The 20,675-nt window shown below is 33.3% G+C and overlaps 1 protein-coding gene across 1 annotated transcript in view; it reads left to right on the top strand.

The window, feature by feature from the left end:
- Positions 1-17,520, top strand: part of LOC129227963 (uncharacterized) — a 147,642-nt gene extending 130,122 nt beyond the window's left edge. Inside the window, exons 39-42 of the mRNA XM_054862588.1 lie at positions 3,947-4,064; positions 8,245-8,501; positions 11,310-11,481; positions 15,639-17,520. Coding sequence (XP_054718563.1) covers positions 3,947-4,064; positions 8,245-8,501; positions 11,310-11,481; positions 15,639-17,122 — 2,031 coding nt within the window. The 3' untranslated portion in view covers positions 17,123-17,520. The remainder of the gene's footprint in view (positions 1-3,946; positions 4,065-8,244; positions 8,502-11,309; positions 11,482-15,638) is intronic.
- Positions 17,521-20,675: the final 3,155 nt, after the last annotated feature.

Below are 20,675 nucleotides of genomic sequence, written 5' to 3'. Positions count from 1 at the left end.
ATGGTAACAATAATATGTATATAAAACTAGATTAGGATGGCGTGAGAAAAAATTCTAATTCTTCAAAGAGTGCTGTGAATCGTTAAAGTTTGGGAACCCTGCGTTAGATGGCACTAGGTAATTGGCAGTGGTGTTCAGAAGGGGTCAGGGGATCCGTACTCCTTACTCAAGAAAGGAACATGGCTTGGGGTAGTGAAGTTATTTAAGAAAAAGTCAGTTTGAAAAGAAGGGTCTTCAAAATGTTTCTCTCGTTAACTCTCGTCCCCTGCAAGAAATTTAAAATAAGTTTTAGTTGTTTGGTTTTAGTAACAATGGAAATTGATGTCCTAAAAACGCATTTGTTTAGGCCTTTTTTGGACATCAGTTTCAAAACATTTCTGGAGGAGGGTCCCCGAACTAACACGCTTTCATTAAGGTTACTACCAAAAGTAGTCTGAAATTGTGTCTTTAAGATTTCAACTTTGAAAAGTTTCGGAGGAAGATTCCTAAAACCGTTCCTTGCGTCTAAACATCTCCAAAGATGACCTGAAATTGCGTTTTACCTTTCAGGGGAGGATTCTTGAACTCCTCCTTTCCAAAAATTGCCTAATGTTGGGGAAAAAATCTGAATTGATTTTGAAAATAACCTTAAAAAAAAAAAAGAAAAATTAATTTGAATTTTGACATCTTGAATTCAAATTATGTTTTTCGCAATCACGAGTGTGTGTATGTAGGTGGGTGTGTTTGTGTGTGGGGCGTATGTGTGTTTGTGTGTAGGCGGTATGTGTATGTGTGTGTAGGCATGTGTGTTTGTGTCTGTGTGTGGGTAGTTGTGTGTATGTGTAGGTGTCTGTATGTATGCGTGTGTGTATGTGGTGGTGTGTGTGTATGTGTAGGTGTCTGTATGTATGCGTGTATGTATGTGTAGGTGTCTGTATATATGTGTGTGTATGTGTTTGTGTGTGTGTGTGTATGTGTGTGTGTGTGTGCGTTTGTGTGTGTAGTTGTGTATGTATGCGCGTGTGTGTAGGACATGGACGCAACCTGTAAACGGCTTTCGCTATAGGAGCAGCATCGTGAGGAGCCGGTCGACCGTGATGGTGCGGAGGGTGGCACTGGGAAAATAAAATGATAGCACACCAAAAACAGTCAAGTGAGAACAATAAGTAATTGTGATTGCTAAAAAAAAAAAAAGAACTTCAAAGTTACTGACTTTTGATCAGGTAATTGCGTCCAACTACCCCTATTTCTTTCACACACATCCCCCCCCCGTCCCATTTTTTCCCCTTTTTTCCTATTGGTCTAAAAATTAGAAAATCTTCAAAATGCTACACTTCGCAATCCCCCTCCACCCACTAAAACCATTAAAGAGCTTCTCAAACCTCGTTTTTAGGGCTTCAATGTCGAAAAAAGGCCAGGGAACAATTACCAAACGCCTTGCCTTCTGAAAGCATCGAAAATAGTTTAAGATTGCTTTTGTGGAGCTTCAATTTTGAAAAAAGGCCGAACTCATAACGTTACCAAATATGGTCCAGAGTCGCACTTTTAAGACTTCAATTACGAAAAAGTTTCGGACGAGGGTCCCACTACTCCCGTATGAAATATGAAAAATCAAAAACTACATTTTCGAAAAGTTTAAGGTGGAGAGCGTTTAAATCCGTCCTCCTAATACAACTGAATAGCTCTTTAAAACTTCGTTTTTTAGGACTTAAATTTATAAATAGTTTTGGGGAGAGCCTCAGAACTGCCCTGCCCGTAACATCATCGAATCATCGAAGTTAGTCTAAAACTGCGTTTTTAAAACTTCAATTTTGAAAAATTGGGCGGAGGGGTGATGGATTTCGCTCCATTTTTTTTAAAAAAAGCCATCTTGGGCAACTTAAAATCTCATTCCTTTGATTACACTAACGTCGACAAATATAGCCTATAATGGTGCTTTTAAGATTTCCATTTCTAAAAATTTCCGCAGAAGGCCTTCCGAATTTTTCCTCCCGTAGCATCACCAGAGACTGTCTAAAACTGCGTTCATAGGACTGCAATTCCAAAAGATTTCCGGAGGAAACCCCCGGATCCCCCCACCCACCAGAAGCGAGAATATTTTAAGAGTGCCCTCCCAAATCTATTTGTTTGGTTGCGGCAGACAGCTTGAAGTCCTTTCCTCACCTCGAAAAAAATGAGAAGATCAGAGCACTGTTGATCCCCCCCCCCCCCTCTATCAAAAAATTGAAATTACAAAACCAAAAAAAAAAAAAATGTATGGGTGGGAGGACAGGGTGGCGACAGATCATGGAAATCAGGGAGATCAGGGAAAAGTCAGGGAACTTTATTAATCAGGGAAAAGTCAGGGAAATATCAGGGAATTTTGAAAAAATAACAAAACATCAGGGAAAATTGATTTTATGAAGAATTTTTTTTTTTTGTTTTACAAAAGTACTTTAATTCCCTATGCATTTTCCACCAATTATCTGTTTTTAAAAAAAAGTAAAATTAATGAGGTGCGATTATACACTGCCGCATATTTGTGCATCTTTTTTCCTCAACGTCAAAGTATTGAATCTTACTTATTAACCACAGGATGAACTTCCTAAGATTGCTTCTGTGTTTGTTAGGTTATTTATTTTACCTAGCTTGAAATTTCCTTTTATTCTTTCAATGCTACGTAAAATAAACAACCATACAGGCAAAGAGGAAGCCTTCATTAATGCCTTAGCTCCTTTGCCTTTATTCTATTGTCTCGAAGTAATTAGCGTACTGTAATCACGATTTCAGGATGAAATCTTTGGTTTTTGTATTAATACTATAAAAGCTTAAAAGTTATTACCTCTTCGCGTTTTTGATTTAATTGCTAAAATTGAACTTTCAATTAAAAAAACTTTGTTTTTTGCTGTTATACTTATTGCTGTCACCGCAGATTATAAAGGTTTTCTTTTCTTCAGGCTTAAGTGATTCTTTAATTTTATAACAAGTTGTATTCTTCTTTTATACATTTTAAAATTAACTAATTGTTTTTTTTTTCTTTTTTTCCTTGCATTTCAAAATTGTTTGTTACAAAAGCAATCTAAGTTTTTTTTTTTCGTTACATACTGAAATCATTTGAAATCGAGTTAACTTGTGTACTTAAGTAAATATCTTTATTTTTTTTTATTGTTAAAATGCGCTGTATTCATTCATTAAAACCTATGTTCTTGATTAGAGAAAAGCTCCCTATAAATGGATGTCAAATGGTTTCATCTGTTTTGAATAAATATGTCAATTAGTTGTATAAGAATAACTACATTACTTCTATTCTTTCACTATTACTTGTTATTCTTGCTAAAATTATTATACTGTTTGAAAACTTTGTTCAAAATAATTTTAATTACTTTTTAGTTCTATCATAAATACACATGTTTTTAAGAGTAATTTTAATAGTTTCTTAAAATTCTTATGCTAAGTGGTTTCTGGAAGTAAAGTATTTTTCTATAATCTTTCCATTGTAGAAAAATTTAATGTACTGTTTTGTAGGGGTTTTTTTCCCAAAAAAATTGACTTGATATGTTTTTTTAACCATTTTGTTAAAAAAGTAGCATCTTTTTAAAATATATCTTTCGTTCAACAACTTTAAACAACTTAAAACGTTTAAAATACTGCATTTTATACAAACATACAATGGATTTCAAGTAGAGCAAAGAAAGCAAACCATTATCATTGGTAACGTAAATCAGGGAAATTTGGTGAACTTAATCAGGGAAATCAGGGAAAAGTCAGGGAACTTTTTTTCACAGTTCCTGTCGCCACCCTGGAGGAGCTAATCTTGGTTATATGGGCCCCCTCCAAAATAAAAGCATATATACGCCACTGCTCCAAGTTTTTAAAACTTTAGGCTGCAGGCCCTGAGCTTGTGACAATGCCTTAATCTGGCCATGATCTTGCTTGTTACTAATGCAATAGTCTTTATGTTTGACTTATCACTAATCCCTCTTTTTAGGTATTCCTAGTGGCAATGTTCTTTTCTGCTATTTTCAAAAGTGTTGATACGGAAGATGAGGATGAAGATGATGAAGAACCTCCAGAACTTGCCCCTGACGAAGAATGGCTGCACAGAGGTAAGCACTTAGAATCTATGTTTGGAATGCAATAGTTGTCCGAAAAGGTTCTGCTAGAAGATATTGCATTGTTAAACACTTTTGGTTTTCTAATTTACTAAAATGGAAACAGTACAAACAAGCTGAGTAATATAGTTAGAATGTCTTGATTTTTGTAATAGCAATGCACCAATGTCAATGTAGTATAAACACTATGTACGTTTTCAGTTATGTGAATGCAGTTCTGCAAGGGGGGGGGGTCGGGGGAAACAAATAATTTTACTTGAAAAAATAAATGAACCAACTCAATATCATTTCAATAATTACTTATATCTCACAGTATCTTGTTCTACAGTTATTAAACTTGTTCGTGTTTAAACCCTAGCCAAATGTATCATGTTTCACTTTTTTATCATTCTTATGATACTTTTATTGTTTTGTCCGAAGCCTTCTTCTACTAAAAGCCCTGAAAAAAAATCTTTCTTCTGGACTAGATGTGGCCATGAAATTTTGTTAGTTTGCACATTAACTACGTAATCAGCGGTTTAAATGAATCTGGGTTTAAGCTAAATCCAAAAGCTCTTTGGCAAAAAAGCTAAAATTAGCTAAAACAAGTGCTAGCAAAATGCTAATACAGTCGATTCTTGATAACTTGAAGTCTTAAAACTTTAATATTCCTTTATCTCAAAGTTTTTACTCGGCCCAAAAATAATTCAGTGTTTTTAATACAATTGTGTCTCTATATCTCGAATGTGCTCCTTTTAAGTCGGAAGTATTTATGCATTTCGTTTTCATTTTATACATAAAAATGCAGCAAAAGCAAGATAAAAAATAACACATTGTTTTACTTTGACTTAGTTATAATAGTGTTCCTTAATGCTCACAGTGTTGCAAAATTGAGTGGAAAGTAGCCGATAGTGCTGTTTTTTGCCTTGGCTGTTGAGCTAAAATTTCATTGCCGGCTAATCTTTGATACTTAAATTTTGTCAAAAATTGGAAATAGTATCCTCTATTTTCTGGATAACTAAAATTATCCTGATATGATGACAGAAACTGCCTATGAGAGAAACAGTAGTTAAAACTGATTTACGTGCTCTGATTTCATAAACAGCAATGATAACGAATCTAAAGTGACCTACGAATGGGATCATTTTGAAATCTTTTTCTGGGGGGAATATTTTGCTTAAGTACCTGGAGAATTCTGAAAATGTGGATATGTCAAATTGAGTTTACAAACTTGAGTGATTTTTAAAAAATTGTTCGCAGTCAAAAAAAAATTTCCTGCTTCAAAGTACCTTATTAAAATATGTTCTCTATGTATTAACTAGTACTTAATTTTATCTAATGTATAAAAATCTATCTGTTATGCACTATTCCTGAGAAATCTTTACTAATAATAAAGCTGAAAGTCTCTCTGTCCGGATCTCTATCTGTCAGGATCTCTGTGACCCGCATAGCGCCTAGACCGTTCGGCCGATTTTCATAAATTTGGCACAAAGTTAGTTTGCAGCATGGGGGTGTGCACCTCAAAGCGATTTTTTAAAAATTCGACGTAGTTCTTTTTCTATTCCAATTTTAAGAACAAAATTATCATAAGATGGACGAGTAAATTACGAAATTATCATAGTGTGGAACCGTAACATGGGCACAAGCCAATTGGCGAGAAAATTCACCATACATTATTTGTAAATGTACAGGCGAACCAAAAGACCTTTTAATTTTCTATTACGGGCAAAGCCATGCGGGTACCACTAGTAAACTATAAATTATTCTTGAGAAAGCTGAGAAAGGAACTTCCAATAACTCGAACTACCGATTACTTGAAGGTTTTAGCCGGTCTCTTGGGACTTCAAATTATCGAGAGTTAACTGTATGTACTAGGATAGTGAATATGAATTCTGAAAATTTTATAAATTAATCATGACATCTTTAAAGAATTATTAATTTACACTATCGGCCATTAAAATTGCTACACCAGGAAGAAATTCAGATAACAAAATGATATTTATTGGACAAATATATTATGTTAGAAATAACAAATGATTAAATTTTCAAGAAATTTGGGGGAATAGATCCTGAGAAATTAGTACCTAGAACTACCACCTTTGGCAGCAATAACAACGCTTATACGCCTGGGTATTGAGTCATACAGAGATTGGATGGCATGTACAGGTACAGACACCTATGTAGCTTCAACATGATACCACAGTTCATCAACCGTAGTTACTGGCGTTTGCTTAGGAGCCAGTTGTTCAGCAACCATTGACCAGACATTTTCTTTTGGTGAGAGATCTGGAGAACATGCTGGTCAGGGCATCAGAGGAACATTTTCCGTATCAAGAAAAGTCTGCACAATAGCAGTCACATGCGGTCGTGCATTATCCTGCTGAAGCGTAGAGTTCTGCAGGGCTCGAATAAAGGGTACTGCCACGGGTCGTAACACATCAGAAATGTAACGCCGACTGTTCATAGTGCCGTCAATGCGAACAAGAGGTGACCGAGATGTGTATCTAATGGCGCCTCATACCATCACGCCAGGGGATGGGCCAGTATGACGATGGCGAATGCATGCTGCCTGTGTGCGTTCACCACGATGCCACCAAACCCGGATGTGACTATCGTGATGTTGTAAGCAGAACCTGGATTCATCAGAAAAAATGACGCTTCGCCATTGATACGCCTAGGTTCGTCGCTGATGACACCATTGAATGCGCTCCTGTCTGTGATGCAGCGTCAGTGGTAGCCGCAGCCATGGTCTCCAAGCTGACAGTCCATGCTGCTGTAAACGTCGCCGAACTGTTCGTGCAGACACTTGTTGTCTTGCAAATGACCCCATTTCTTGACTCAGGACTCGTGAGGTGGCTGTACAATCCATTACATCCCAGGGCTGTACATCCCATCCCAAGCTGACAGTCCATGCTGCTGTAAACATCGCCGAACTGTTCGTGCAGACACTTGTTGTCTTGCAAATGACCCCATTTCTTGACTCAGGACTCGTGAGGTGGCTGTACAATCCATTACATCCCAGGGCTGTACATCCCATCCCAAGCTGACAGTCCATGCTGCTGTAAACGTCGCCGAACTGTTCGTGCAGACACTTGTTGTCTTGCAAATGACCCCATTTCTTGACTCAGGACTCGTGACGTGACTGTACAATCCATTAAGGCCATGCGGATAACATGCCTGTCTTCTCAGCTGTTAGTGATTACTGGCCGTTGAAAACCAGCACGGCAATCTGTATTACCATCCTGAACCCATCGAATCCATATTCTGCTAACCGCAATTGGATCTCGACCGACGCAATCAGCAAAACTGCGATACGATAAACCGCAATCCCGTTAGGGTACAATTTGACCTCTATCAAAGGCAGAAAGGTGCTGGTATGCATTTCTTCTTACACGAGGCATCACAACAATTTTCCACCACATATAACAACGTTCAAATTGAATTTGCATGTGCGAAATTGATTGTACAGTTTCCTCATTTAAACACATTGTAGGTGTCGCTGGGGGCGCCTGCCTTGTCTGAATGCGCTGAAAAGCTAACCATTTGCATATCACATCATCTTCTTCTTGTCGTTTAAATTTCATGTCTGCACCATGCCGCCTTCTTGGTGTAGCAATTTTAATGGCCAGTAGTGTACATCAGCTTCGATAGAGAGCGTTTGAGACTCAGCTAACTCAGCCTTAATCGATATGATTTTGTAATTCTTATCTTTTTTTTTTTACAGTTTTCTACTACAAACTAATTGAGGATTCAGTGTGATATTCTGTTACAATTCTAAAATCACCTAGAATTTAAAGCTTGTGTAAATTTGAATGGCAGAAATAAAATGCATTAAAATAATTAAAAAGTTATTGCTGATAAATTTAATCCTCTGGAGCAAATGAATAAACCACCATAATTTTTTTTAAATATATTATTCAAATTTTGATTTTTAAAATCTAGGGCTTTTTTCTTTCAAAATAAAATATTTTAGATTTTTTTTTTCCTTCAAGAAATAAAATTTTACTTTGAGAGTCTATTTTGAGGGCCTTACTGAAGTCAGGTCCTTACTTGTGCCTGTGAAAACTGTGTCATGTGAAAATGCCTATTGCTGATTTTATCTGTGTATAATGGTACAGAAAGTTCATTGTTGAATTATAAATGTTTAGTACACAGAAGACATTTTTGTAATAATTTCTCTTGTACATTTCAACAGAATCAGAAACAAAAGAAGATAAGCGCAAACTGCTATACAAACCAGCAGATATGGCCAAAATGGAAAGAGCAAAGCTGGAAAGGATAAAAGAGTTACAAATGACTGCAATTTTGAAAGAAATAATTTCTTATGCCTTCTTTATCTGGATTTTAACTATTTTGAGTTACGGAAATAGAGATCCCAGTGCCTATTATTTAAGACAAAATTTGAAGGATACTTTTATTCGAGAAGGAGATTCAAACATAGATTTCATGGGTGTAAGTATTTCTTCAATTTAGTTATTTAACTACATTTTCAATCTTAGTGTAGGTGTTCTTAAATATGTTTAATAAGGAACATGTTTTTAGGGAAATATCCCAAATGCAAAAAAAAAATACCAAATAACTCTAAATGTTTCACATATTACTGCTTTTTTATGTTGAAATCAAGTATTGGACTAAATGATTTTGTTCAATTATGCTTTTATGCTTTTTGTACGAAAATTTCATGGATGGTATGAGGATATAAAAGTAATTTTGTATCATTAACAGCAATAAAAACAAGAATAGAGATAATTTCCTGAGTTATGATGCAATAAGAAATGACAACGCCAAATAGTACAAATTGCAGACTGCTGCAGACACATGTTTAAGCGTTACAAGGAACGCATTTTTTCAATGCACCAAAAGTGAGCTTATGGATGAAAAGACATCAAACAAAAGCAGTAATCTGCAATTTGTGCTATTTGATGTTGTTATTTCTTGTTTTACTTTTTATACACAAAGGTGTTTATTTAACATATTAGTTTACGGTTTTCTTACTTACTTATTAGTTAGATGTTTGAAAAAAACATATCATTTCTCTTCTTTTTTTTTTTTTTTTGCAATTGAAATTGGCTTTTAAAAAATCATCTCTTGTGACTCTACTTAAATAATGAATAATAAAATGAAAAAAGCAATAAATATACAAATAGTGAATGTTTTCAGGCATGTGTTTTGGAATAACAAGAAACCAATTTATCTAAAGCTCATAACTATAATAATTTGTAAAAAGTTTCCTTGTTATCCCAAAAATATATTTTTATTTTGCCATTTCTTAGTTTAGTGATTTTTAATTTTTTTCCAAAAGTAAATTTTTTGCTCCTTAAGGCGAGGCTCTACATTGCCGTGAAACAGAAAAATAAGGCAGGAACGTAAAATGGCTCGTTTTCAGTTTTGGAAAAACGTGAACTCCACTTCAGCGTAATATATTTTACAACAAAAAGAAAGCGCCATCTAATGGAATAATTTTTACATTCTCATTGGATGTTTGATGTTCAATGAGTAAACAATATAAATGAATGTGCAAAGTTAAAACGACACAGAAACCTACACATATTATGCGGCATCATTTTGAAATAATGAGGTTGGGCTATACCATTAACTGATCAAAGCTTTTATTGTTTAATTTAGTTGGTGGGTTATTTTACAAAAGTATGAAACTTTTTATGGAAGTCAATTCTATTAACTTGGCAGTTTTTTATTTTCAATTTTAACCAATTTTTAGCGGGAACATGCAGAATTGGCGATGAATATCCATTCAGTATTTTTTATTAAATTTGGTTTAGCATTAAATAAAACCATATTTTTCATTTTTTAGATTTTGAAAGTAGTAATTTCTCTAAAAATTTTCAAAAAAATCTTATTTTGCTGCACAAAAATGCTTTGTTTGCATTGATAGTGCAAAAAAAAAAAAAAATCTTTCAGCATTTAGTGTAGGAAAATTCTCCACATTATGGTGATTCCACCAAAGTTTTAATTCTTTTGATGGTTGAGTTTATTTATTTGACAAAATGTTGACCTTTTAATGAACAGTTTGTAATGACTCTGGCCAATATTTTTGAATACATGCCGAGAGAACATTGCCATTACATTCCAATTATGCTTTTAATGTCTTACAATGAATATGGCAAAGTTATGTTGATGTGGCTGCGGCGAGCTTTCAAAAATCATGGCGTCTCAGCCATTTCAAAAGTTCCATTAATGTATACTAATTCTGCCAAATAAATTAGACCATCAAGCCACTAGGAGTTTAAATAAAATTCGAAACATGACAATAAAAAAAAAATAAATAAATAAAAAATAAAAATAAATAAAAACACACACACAGCCATTAAATAACATTAAAAATAGATTAAAATGTAAAATAATCCACTCAATACATTTATTTCTAATCTCGCCAAGCCATTACGTCAGTCTAAATATAATGTACATAATATTTAAAAGTTTTATTAAAACCTAAAACATTCCATCAAGACAATATAAAACAAAATTACCAATTTGTATCTTGCCAAGCAATCCATAATGCAGCCAAAACATGCAGTAAATAATTACTGAAAGATCCATTAAAAATGTAAAACAATCCATGAACTAGTTTAAACATCTTTCTACTTTTGTCAAGCGATCAACAATTTAGCCAAACTATGCAATAAATAATAAGTTCCATTGAAGTGTAAATCAATTCTCTAACTAAATTAAAGAACATTTGTAATTTCAAATCTCGCCAAGAAACCACGTTCCCATAAAAATTCAGGACTCTTAATTACATTTTAGAAATTTAGTCTACATGCAAATTGTTTTTATGATTATGTATTACAGATAGTGAACTTTAGAAGCCTCAACTTAAAGCTTATTTTAAGCATTTCACAGATTGCTGCCCATTCAACTATTTGATTTTTTTGTCATTCAATAATGGGTATATTCTTATTTTTCTGATGAACATTTAACAAATGTCCTTTCATTTGTACCAAATAACAATGACGGACGCCATCGCTAAAAAAGTTTACATTTGACAGTGAACTGATATTGGTTGTTGGATAACAAAAAACTAGAAAAAGTCAGAAACAGAAAAAGTTTTACTTTTTTCAGGTCTTGATTTATGCCGCGTTTACGCCTCACAAAAACGGCAAGATCCGAATTTGAATAAGATTTTCCATTTCTGTCGATTCTCTGCTAATGTGGAGTCTCCGCTTTACTCTTTAAATATCTAATTGTTCAGTGCTTGTTTTTAAAAAAGTGTGTTTCATGAATTGATTCATTTTGATTTAGATAACCTCCACTGCTGATTTTTACAAATGGACTCGAGAAGTTCTCATACCAGAATTAATTGTTGGTAAATGGTACAATGGCGATCAGCCTTTTGGCCTCCGAGGTTTCTTAAGTGATCGTGTGAACAGAATAATGGGGTATGGGATGCTCAGACAAGTTCGAATAAAAGAGCGTAAGTTATTACTTTCTTCAAATATTGTTACACTTGTGGTTTAAATCATTGTTTGACTTAATGTCACTAGATCTACATTAATCTTATTCAGGACAATTTCTCTTCTTTATTATTGACTTTGTCTCTAGTGTTTATCACCACTTTTCCACACCTGCAAAGGTTAAAAGATTGTCTTAACTTTTGGTTTTGTAGACAGCAATTTCAGATACAGTGAAACTTCTCTTGAGCAGCCATTCTCTGTTCTTGAAAAAATTGGTCGATAATGAAGACTGGTCACTCTTAGAGGTTGTTTTTGATAATTGTACCAACAGAAATCATTTACGTTCTGCTTACAGTACATAAAAAACAATATTATAAGGATATATTTAAATGAGGAAACTAAATTTTTTCTTCTCTAAATTATGTTTCTTACTTTATTTTTCCAGTTAGAAACTGGTTCGCTTTAAAATGTGAGAAGAAATTTGTCTACTTCAGATTCTTTGTGTTTTCTGAGCCAACTTTTATTTGTAGTTCAGATTTTAGCCAGCAAAATTAATTATTGATGTCATTATCATTAGTGCAATCTGAGTACAACATGAGCTTGTCTATTTATCATCCATTCAAATGAGCCAAAGATGGATTCTGACCACAAAATGACCTAGGACCCCCCCTGTTCCATTCGTAAATAACAGCTAAATTCCGAGAAAAACTTTTTCAATAATTACTTGTCCTTATCAACCTCCAACAATAACAGAAAATTCGGCTGACCTGCCGCAAGATATACAAGTGTCACCTTAGCTTCCCACGGGGACGATAAACTTACATCCCCCTTTTTGTAACATTCTTGAGTCTCTGAACAGAAGTTCACGAAGGGAATCCATTTGAAACGCTTTGAAATCTAGATTTTACACCCTTATTCTGATTTGTTTCCGCATTCGTAAGCAAAAGAAGACAGATGTGTGTCCAGACTAAAACGTTTTATTGCTTTTCTTTCTCTATCTCTTTCTTGGTTTTCTCTTAGCAAAAAATTTCTTCATATTTTAGTGTTGAGTTTTCCATTCTTATCGTTATTAGCAGTTTCGCTTGTCTCTCTCAGAGGATTTTTAAGGTTGAATAGATAGGAAGGAAAATCAGTCCCTTAGAAAGCTGGTCGTTAATGGAGGTGGTTGCTCATATAGAAGTTTCATTGTATCAATTACAAGTGAAAAAAGCTAACAATCTGGCATTTACATTTTAATCTTTATATTTAATATATCTTTAAAAATATTGATGTGTTTTTCATTTCTAGAAATCTTATTTCAATATTTTTATCATTCTTTCAATTGTTCTAGCTTTAAAAGTTATAAAATGTTTCATTTTATGGTCTGTCAATTCTACTATGTTCCGGAAGTTATTCAATTGGAGCAAAATACTTTATTACATCCTTATTTACAGATTTATGTGTAAAGAACCACTGCATTTAATTTTTGTATATCTGATTTAATCTCTTTATTATTGTTTTTTTTCAGTCTCATTTGAGTCCAAAAACTCCTTAAATTTTTAAGAAATCTCCCCCCCCCCCCCCTCTTTTAGCTCTCATTGATTTTTTTTCCTCATAACGTCATTAAGCCATCAATTTTAAATTTGAGTTGTTTTCAAAATCAATTTCAAGGTCAGTTATAATTATTTTAATTTATTTAACTTATAAAATTGCTTTAAAATTTTTTACAGGAAACAATTAATTTATTTATATATTTTTAGTTTTAAATTTTAAAACCTTTTTTTATCCCTTAGAAAATCATTGTTTCTATGCTACCTGCTTATAAAATGAAAAAAAGATATCCACTGTAACTTTTTAGAAAAGGATTTCAAAGAACAAGTCGTAACAGTGGCGCCGACTCCATGGGGCCTGAGGGGGCCCGAGCCCCCTCAAAAAAATTTTTGAGGGGGCAGAGCCCCCCCAATAATTTAAGAAAATTATTAGTTATTTAATGCTTTCTAAACTCACAAATTTGTCTCAGTATTTTTTATTTTCCTTGTTTGAAGATAGTAATCTTTCCTTGTTTGAAGTACCTTGTAAAATACATTCAGCAATGAGTTACAACAAATAATTTTTATGGTTTAAAGCAGGTTAATTGAAAACGAGTGGTGTGAATAATGATAGTTACGGTGCTGCGAGCGCTTAAATTTGTCCCAGTGTGCGAACCTGCGGATAGTCTGTCCGATCAACAATGGGATGCGATTGAACAACTTTCATAACCACCGAGATATTTTTGATGAATTGGATATTCGACCAGACGTCAACGACTTCAAATTCAGTAATCTAGTCAGGCGGTCGACATTCGCACCTTTCTAAAGACAGCCCTAATATTGGTATTTAAAGCAAGTTTAAAAATCTCTGTAATAGAGAATTAACTACATACAGAATGTTAGATTCAAAATTTCGAAATATTAGTATTATTTTATTACCGTATTACTATAGTACTGCATTAGTTATTTTCAAATACTTAAATATTTTTAGGGTATAAGACTCTATAAAAACCCGCTATTTACATACTATGTTAACTTTATTAAACAAATTAACTGTGGGATATTATTTTTATTTAATGAACTCTGAGCCTTATTCAAAGCAAGTTTAAAATAGCTATTTCACTTATTAATCAAAGTGCGACAGCAATATCTTATGCTTTATTTTTTTTAATGATAGTTTATTTAAATAAAATTTCAATCTTTTCATATATATATAAATTCACTATTCTGTAATAGTCTAAAAACAAAATTATTATACTATAAATTAAACTATTTTTTTACGAAAACACCGTACATGTGGGGTTTTCTTTTTCCTTTTTTTTTTTTGTTTCTTTTTTTTTTGTTTTTCGTTTTTTAAAGCCAAAACATGTGTCGAGTTAGCGAGAGTAGAGTTTTCGGGGTTCTAATGTTGATAATATATTACTCTAAAATGCTTAAAAAACTGTAAAACTTACTTTCTCCATCTCCAATTTAGAAAATTTCCCGGGGTTAAACCCGCGGCATGCCCCCCACCCTCCCAATATTTTTTTGTATTTAGGCGCACTGGGTATTTAGGTGCTGGGTATTTAGGCTGTATTTAGGCGCCCTTCCATGCAAGTCAAGTGCCCTACACCTTATATCAATGCCTAGCCACGGAACTGCACGACTTCCCCCAAAATAGAACTGCAAAAATGTCCCACACTGAAGATAAGTGACATGATCTAATTTAACCAGAAAATTTGTATACAAATTCTTAGATTGACTTTGAAAACGACATGCCACATATTGTTTGTTAGTATAAATCACATACACCAGAAAATATATAAATTGGCATTTTCAAGGTTCAAAATATCTGAACTTTTTTTTTGGGAAAAGTTGGGGGGGGGGGAGCGCCGTTGGAGTTCATAACCCCAGGACCACCGGTGACGTCTAGCCCCCTCAATAATTTTTGCAAGTCGGCGCCCCTGAGTCGTAATATAGTATAAAATCGGTGTTTAATTTTTCCATGAAACATTTTCTAAAAATTTTCTAATTTTTATATAATGAGTAAATACTTAAATGTCAAATAAAGCAAAAAAGTAAAGATACATAAAATACAGCTCTGAACGAGTTTATTTGAACAATATTTTGCTGTAATCCAAGATTTTTTCTGTTAAGTTTTTACTTTTATCCATTTTTCATGTATTCACTAAATATTAAAGTTAGACACTTTTGAAATTAAATTACTCCTTTAATCTATGAGCTTTACTTGATTTAGGATTATTTTTTCAATTATTCATATCTATTTTATAACAAGTAAAATTAAATTGAGTTAAGCTATGGCTAAGACTAAATCAAATTTTTGAGTATATAATATTGTTCAGTAGGGTATGTATATATATATGAAGGGTACAGGGGAAAACCCTGTCAGTCAAAAAAAAAGCTAATTTTGAGAAAAACGCATTTGAATGTTTGACTGATGGGCTTTTCTCCCAGTACCACCTATTTTCAAAAAAATATTTCAGCTGACTTACAGAGTTTTGTCAAAACATTAGTGACTTTTTAAAAAGTGTACTTCAGCAACCACTTGACTGCATCATTATTTCGTTTCCTTGTAAAAGCTGACTGACGCAGTTTTCACCTGTATCCTTCATATATGAGCGATATGTATAACTATTGATTTTTGATATATATTTCTTGTTTGATTACAGGATCTTGTAATGTGGACAGAAGAGTGAAAACTCTCACGGAGGTATGTCGCTCTCATTCAAATATCATTTATGAAGACAAGCAAAGTTATGAGCCTGGCTGGAAAGTTCTGGCACGAAATGACACGAATGATGAATACCGCTATCGAACTTCCAAGGAACTGAACGGGCTGCCGTTCTGGGCCATTAGAGATGTTTATTCAGGAGGTGGATATGTGTTCCCTCTACGTGGGACACATGAAAAGCTCAAGGAGGAAATGTTTCACCTTGAGAAAAGTGACTGGATTGATGAGAAAACTCGAGCGGTTTTTGCTGAATTTTCGGTCTACAATGCTCAAGTGAATCTTTTTGGCGTAATGACAATCGTTGCCGAGTTTTTGCCCGGAGGAGGTGTAGTTCCATTTTATCGCCTTGAAGTAATTAGACTCATGAGATACCATCAAGGGTTCGGTGCTTTTGTTTTGGCTTGTGAGTTGGGGTACGTCATTTATACTTTATATTTTCTGGTTCGTGAATTCAAAAAGTTTAGGCTGGAAGGCAGAGATTATTTCAAATCTTATTGGAACTGGGCTGAAGTAATAGTTATCAGTCTTTCTATCAGTGCTATAGTATTTTATTCCTACAGAATGCTGGTAACCAGAAAGATATTATCCACATTTGAGAAAACACATGGTAACGGATACATCAAAATGCAGTATGTTGCTTCAGTTGATGAAGTGTTTGGTTTCTTAATGGCTTTCCTTATGTTTATTGCTATATTAAAATTTATTAAAATTCTTCGTTTCAACAAACGAATGGGTATTTTGTACAGTACTCTTGCTCTTTGTGCGAAAGATCTCAAATCATTCTTTGTAGTGTTTGGAATTATTTATCTTGCTTTTGTACAATTTTTCTACTTGGTATTTGGCTTTACGATTCGAGAGTTCTCATCATTCGTCACTGCTGCTGAATCCACCTTTGCCATAATGAATGGTGGTGGATTCGATTTTGATGCCATTTGCCTCGCAGCTCCGATACTTGGTCCCTTGTCATTTTTCATATTCTGCCTCACTACCACAATAATTTTGTTGAACATCTTCGTTACTCTCATTCTGAGCGCTTTCCAGGACGTCAAAGTAGATGTTGACAAACAGGCCAATGATTACGAGATAGTCGATTTCATGTGGAAGAGGTTGAAAGGTTTCTTCTTTATATTTGATGATGACAAGCCTAAAAACGATGATGATTTTGACAATGACGTGAAACCGATCTTTGGCATCGGCAGCGGACTTGGTCCAAATGCAGACAAAATACAAGATTTTCCAGAAAAGGTTGACCGGCTTTTGAATCACATCAACTCATTTTATTTTGATGGCCAGCTAGACCTCAACAGCAAGAAAGCTCTCAAAAGTTTATACAAGAAGGATGATGATAATGATTACGATTTTGGGATGAAAACAACCAAATCAAAGGCTGATAAAATGTCATTTATGAGTTGGAACCGTTAAAGGACAACCAGATTTTTTTTTCTCAGAACACTCACTTGTTCCAAATATATAATTTCCTTTAAAAAATCAGAAAAGTAACCTAAATTGGATGTTTTTTTCCTTTTAACAGGGTAGTGATTTTTCTGTTATTTCATTCATAGTTCCTTCAAACACATAGCTATCTGTTTTCATGTTATAATCTCACTTGGTTTAGTCAAGCAGGACTTTTTTTCCTATTTGTAAATTCCCAAAATATGTTTATAATTGTTTTAATTTTTAGAGTATACGCACAGAACCAAAGACGATTTTAAATATTGTTATCCAGTCATATATTTAGTCATATTACATAATTAGAATGTACTTTTATAAAGTGTATGATTATTGAAGATGAATATTGTGTTTAGAAATGACAAATAAAATTCAAGAAAAATATTTTTTGTCTGAGTCTAATTTTATGAAATTGCATATTGAATAGCTATATTTCGTGCCAAACCTCTAATATTAGTCAATTATTACATCGAAATATTAGGTAAAAAACATTTGTATTTGTTATGATAAGTTACTCCTTCATGAATGGCAAAATATTTGCACACTGTCACTATTTCTAAATGCAAAAAAAAAAAAAACATCAAAATATTAAATACAAATATGATGATCAGCAGTAGGCTCTCTTGGCCCAGCTAGGCTAGTCAGTTTATCGTTCCCCAATGAAGATCAAGAACCCTCTTAAAACTATCCGTAATCCATTTAAAAACTAAGTTCAGATTCTAAGACAGCAGCGAATAATAAATTCTGCACATTTTGTGTATTTTAGGAGGAGAAAAAAGATACATTTATTAATTTATTTATTTTTATTCTTTTATATTTTTAGCATTAAACTTTTAGTTTATTTTAAAATTAGTATTTATTTTGCACAATGATGATTTTTTATTTTCCCGGAAGCTCGCAACTTTTAGAACTGATAAAACAACTTTCTGTAATTCCAAAAAGTGTGGATCCTTTTTGTGCTTCAAATTATTCGATACTAAAGATCTTATTTTAAGCTCAAGGTAACGTTTAAAAAAATTAAACTATATTTTTTAAGTCACATACACTCTTATATGTTTCCTTGCATGACAAATTATTGTTGAAAAAGTTTCATATAATATGAACCACGGCAACCCGTGCCGACTTGCGTCTGAAAGTGTGAACCAGCACTTATGTACAAGACTAAATCAGACAAAGTTTGGCATTTTTTGACAAAGTTTGGCGACCCCTGAAGGGCTGTACTGAAGGTCAGCGACAAAATATATGATGTATTTCAATTTAGGTACTAAATGTCATATTGTCAACACAAGAATTTATTTGGCTGATGCTTAATACACAGAAATAATCGCATTTTAAAAAATGCTGATTTAGAAAAACCTCTTTGTCGGATTCCACTTTATGAATTTTTACAGGTCCCCAAAAAGTTTTTTTTGGAGATAAAGAAAAAATACGTGTCTTCTAAAATCTTTAAAAGAATCCACCATAAAAATTTGATCAAAATCAAAAATGATATATATCCGAACACCCCATTTCTGCCCGGTTCTTATAAAAACTGCCTCGCAATAAACTATGTGCATCCATCATCAGTAAATTGCAAAGGTGGCATTAAATACAAACAAAAAATAAGGATGTAATAGTAATGGTTAATACTATAAATTATTAATGGGAATTTTTCCCCTCTATACTGCTTCACAAGCAAAGAATTTGAAGAAAAAAAAATGAATATGGCCTAAATTTTCTCGTGTTTTTCACTTTTATATTAGTTTTTCTAAAGCTTTTATTTCCTTCAAGTTCAAGTTGGCATAGTTGTGAGTGGTTGTAATTGAATTTAAAAAAACAATCAATTGTTAAATGCATTCATTTATTATTTACTATGTATATATATATATATATATATATATATATATATATATATATATATATATATATATATATATATATATATATATATATATATATATATATATATATATCCTTAACATTCTGATGAATGCTTGTTATGTTACTGCCTCCTCTTTCAATAGAGAGGAAACCATGATCTGGCTTTTCTTTTGACATTTTAGTTTTTTAATAAGCAAGATTATGTTTACTATTGAAAGCTACTTGTTATCACAGCATCAAATTTTTATTGATTGTACTTTAACAGTCGTGCTACACCCATGTCTGTAGTCACTCTAGATTGTAGACTAGTTTAAAACATACGCAAGCTTCTGGCTTTTTTTTTTCTTTTTTGAACAGTCAAAGATTGCATTAAACACACCATCTTGATATATATGTCAAATTTATTGGAAACTCAGACCTATTTTTAATGTAAATTATTTTGAGTTCTGTCAGGGAATGTTTTTATAAAATGTAGACATTTTCAATAATAGATATAGAATATTGCGCCCTTTTTCTGCTATCCATCCAAAAACACATTATTGCATAATAATCTTGCAAATTTCGATTTATCATGTAACCAATTTTTAAGAAAATGTCTCTGAAGAATTTGAATTTTTCTCAAACATACCACTTTCTTCTAACTTTAAGCAGTTGTTATGAATGAGACTGAGTTACGGTAATGCGGCCGCTTGGCAATAAGTAAAGCAGTTGAGCTTTCTTAAACACTTTAACGGAACTTTTAATGTAATAAAATGCTTTATTTTTAAAATCCATTTGGCGGATCATTTTAAACTTTAATTTAACTTTTAACGATATTTTTTGGCTAATGCATTTTTCTGGCCGAATTATCACAGCTTAATGGATCTTTCTGAATTTCTGTGGTGACATTTTTTTAATATTTCGGTACAACCACGTTACCGTAACTATGCGCCCATTTCCAACTGTATAAAATTACTTATTTTTTGATGATTCACTCATTGTTGTGGCAGCACTTTTAAAAAGCAGGGAAGTCCCGTTACAACGAATACAAAAACAAAGAAATATCCACTTAAAATAAACGTTTATTCGTTTATTCACGTTTTAAATTGCCATTACATGCTTGGCTTTTATTACAACGTAGAAACGTAGAGTTTGACTGCAATCCTTAATTGCGAAAAAAACTGAATAATATTTCAGAAACGAATTCGAGTTCATATTCTTTTACTTATTTATTTCCCCCCCCCCCCCCCCCATCGTTTTAAAAAAATAGTTTTTTCTCTCTCCCTTTCTCTTCTTTCCAAATATGCAGTATTAATATTCATGATAAACTTTCAATGTTTTTTAAAACTTTTTTTTCTTGAAAATGCGCACAATTTTATTGCAGACACATTATTCCAGAATCACACGAACATCCGGTTTGCTTTTACAATATTAAGAAATTGAGCCTGATAAAATATCCCTAGTTAAATCAAAGCATTTCATTTCGGGGAGTCGAATAAAGCTTCATGCTTCATTTTTTTCCCTGAAGTAATTTCATTTCTCTGAAACTGAACAACTTTTTACAGAGGAAAGGTACTACCTGGCGACATCTAACCGTCCACTTGGAAATCAGGAACACCTGTCTTTTAAACAGCTTGGGATGCGCTCAACATGCCGCGGCTATTGCATTTTGCTTCAAGCAATCGCC

The sequence above is a fragment of the Uloborus diversus genome, chromosome 8 (assembly GCF_026930045.1).
Source record: "Uloborus diversus isolate 005 chromosome 8, Udiv.v.3.1, whole genome shotgun sequence".
Classification (NCBI taxonomy): domain Eukaryota; kingdom Metazoa; phylum Arthropoda; class Arachnida; order Araneae; family Uloboridae; genus Uloborus; species Uloborus diversus.
The sequence above is the reverse complement of the archived record's forward strand: the minus strand, read 5'-3'. Positions and strand labels throughout refer to the sequence as shown.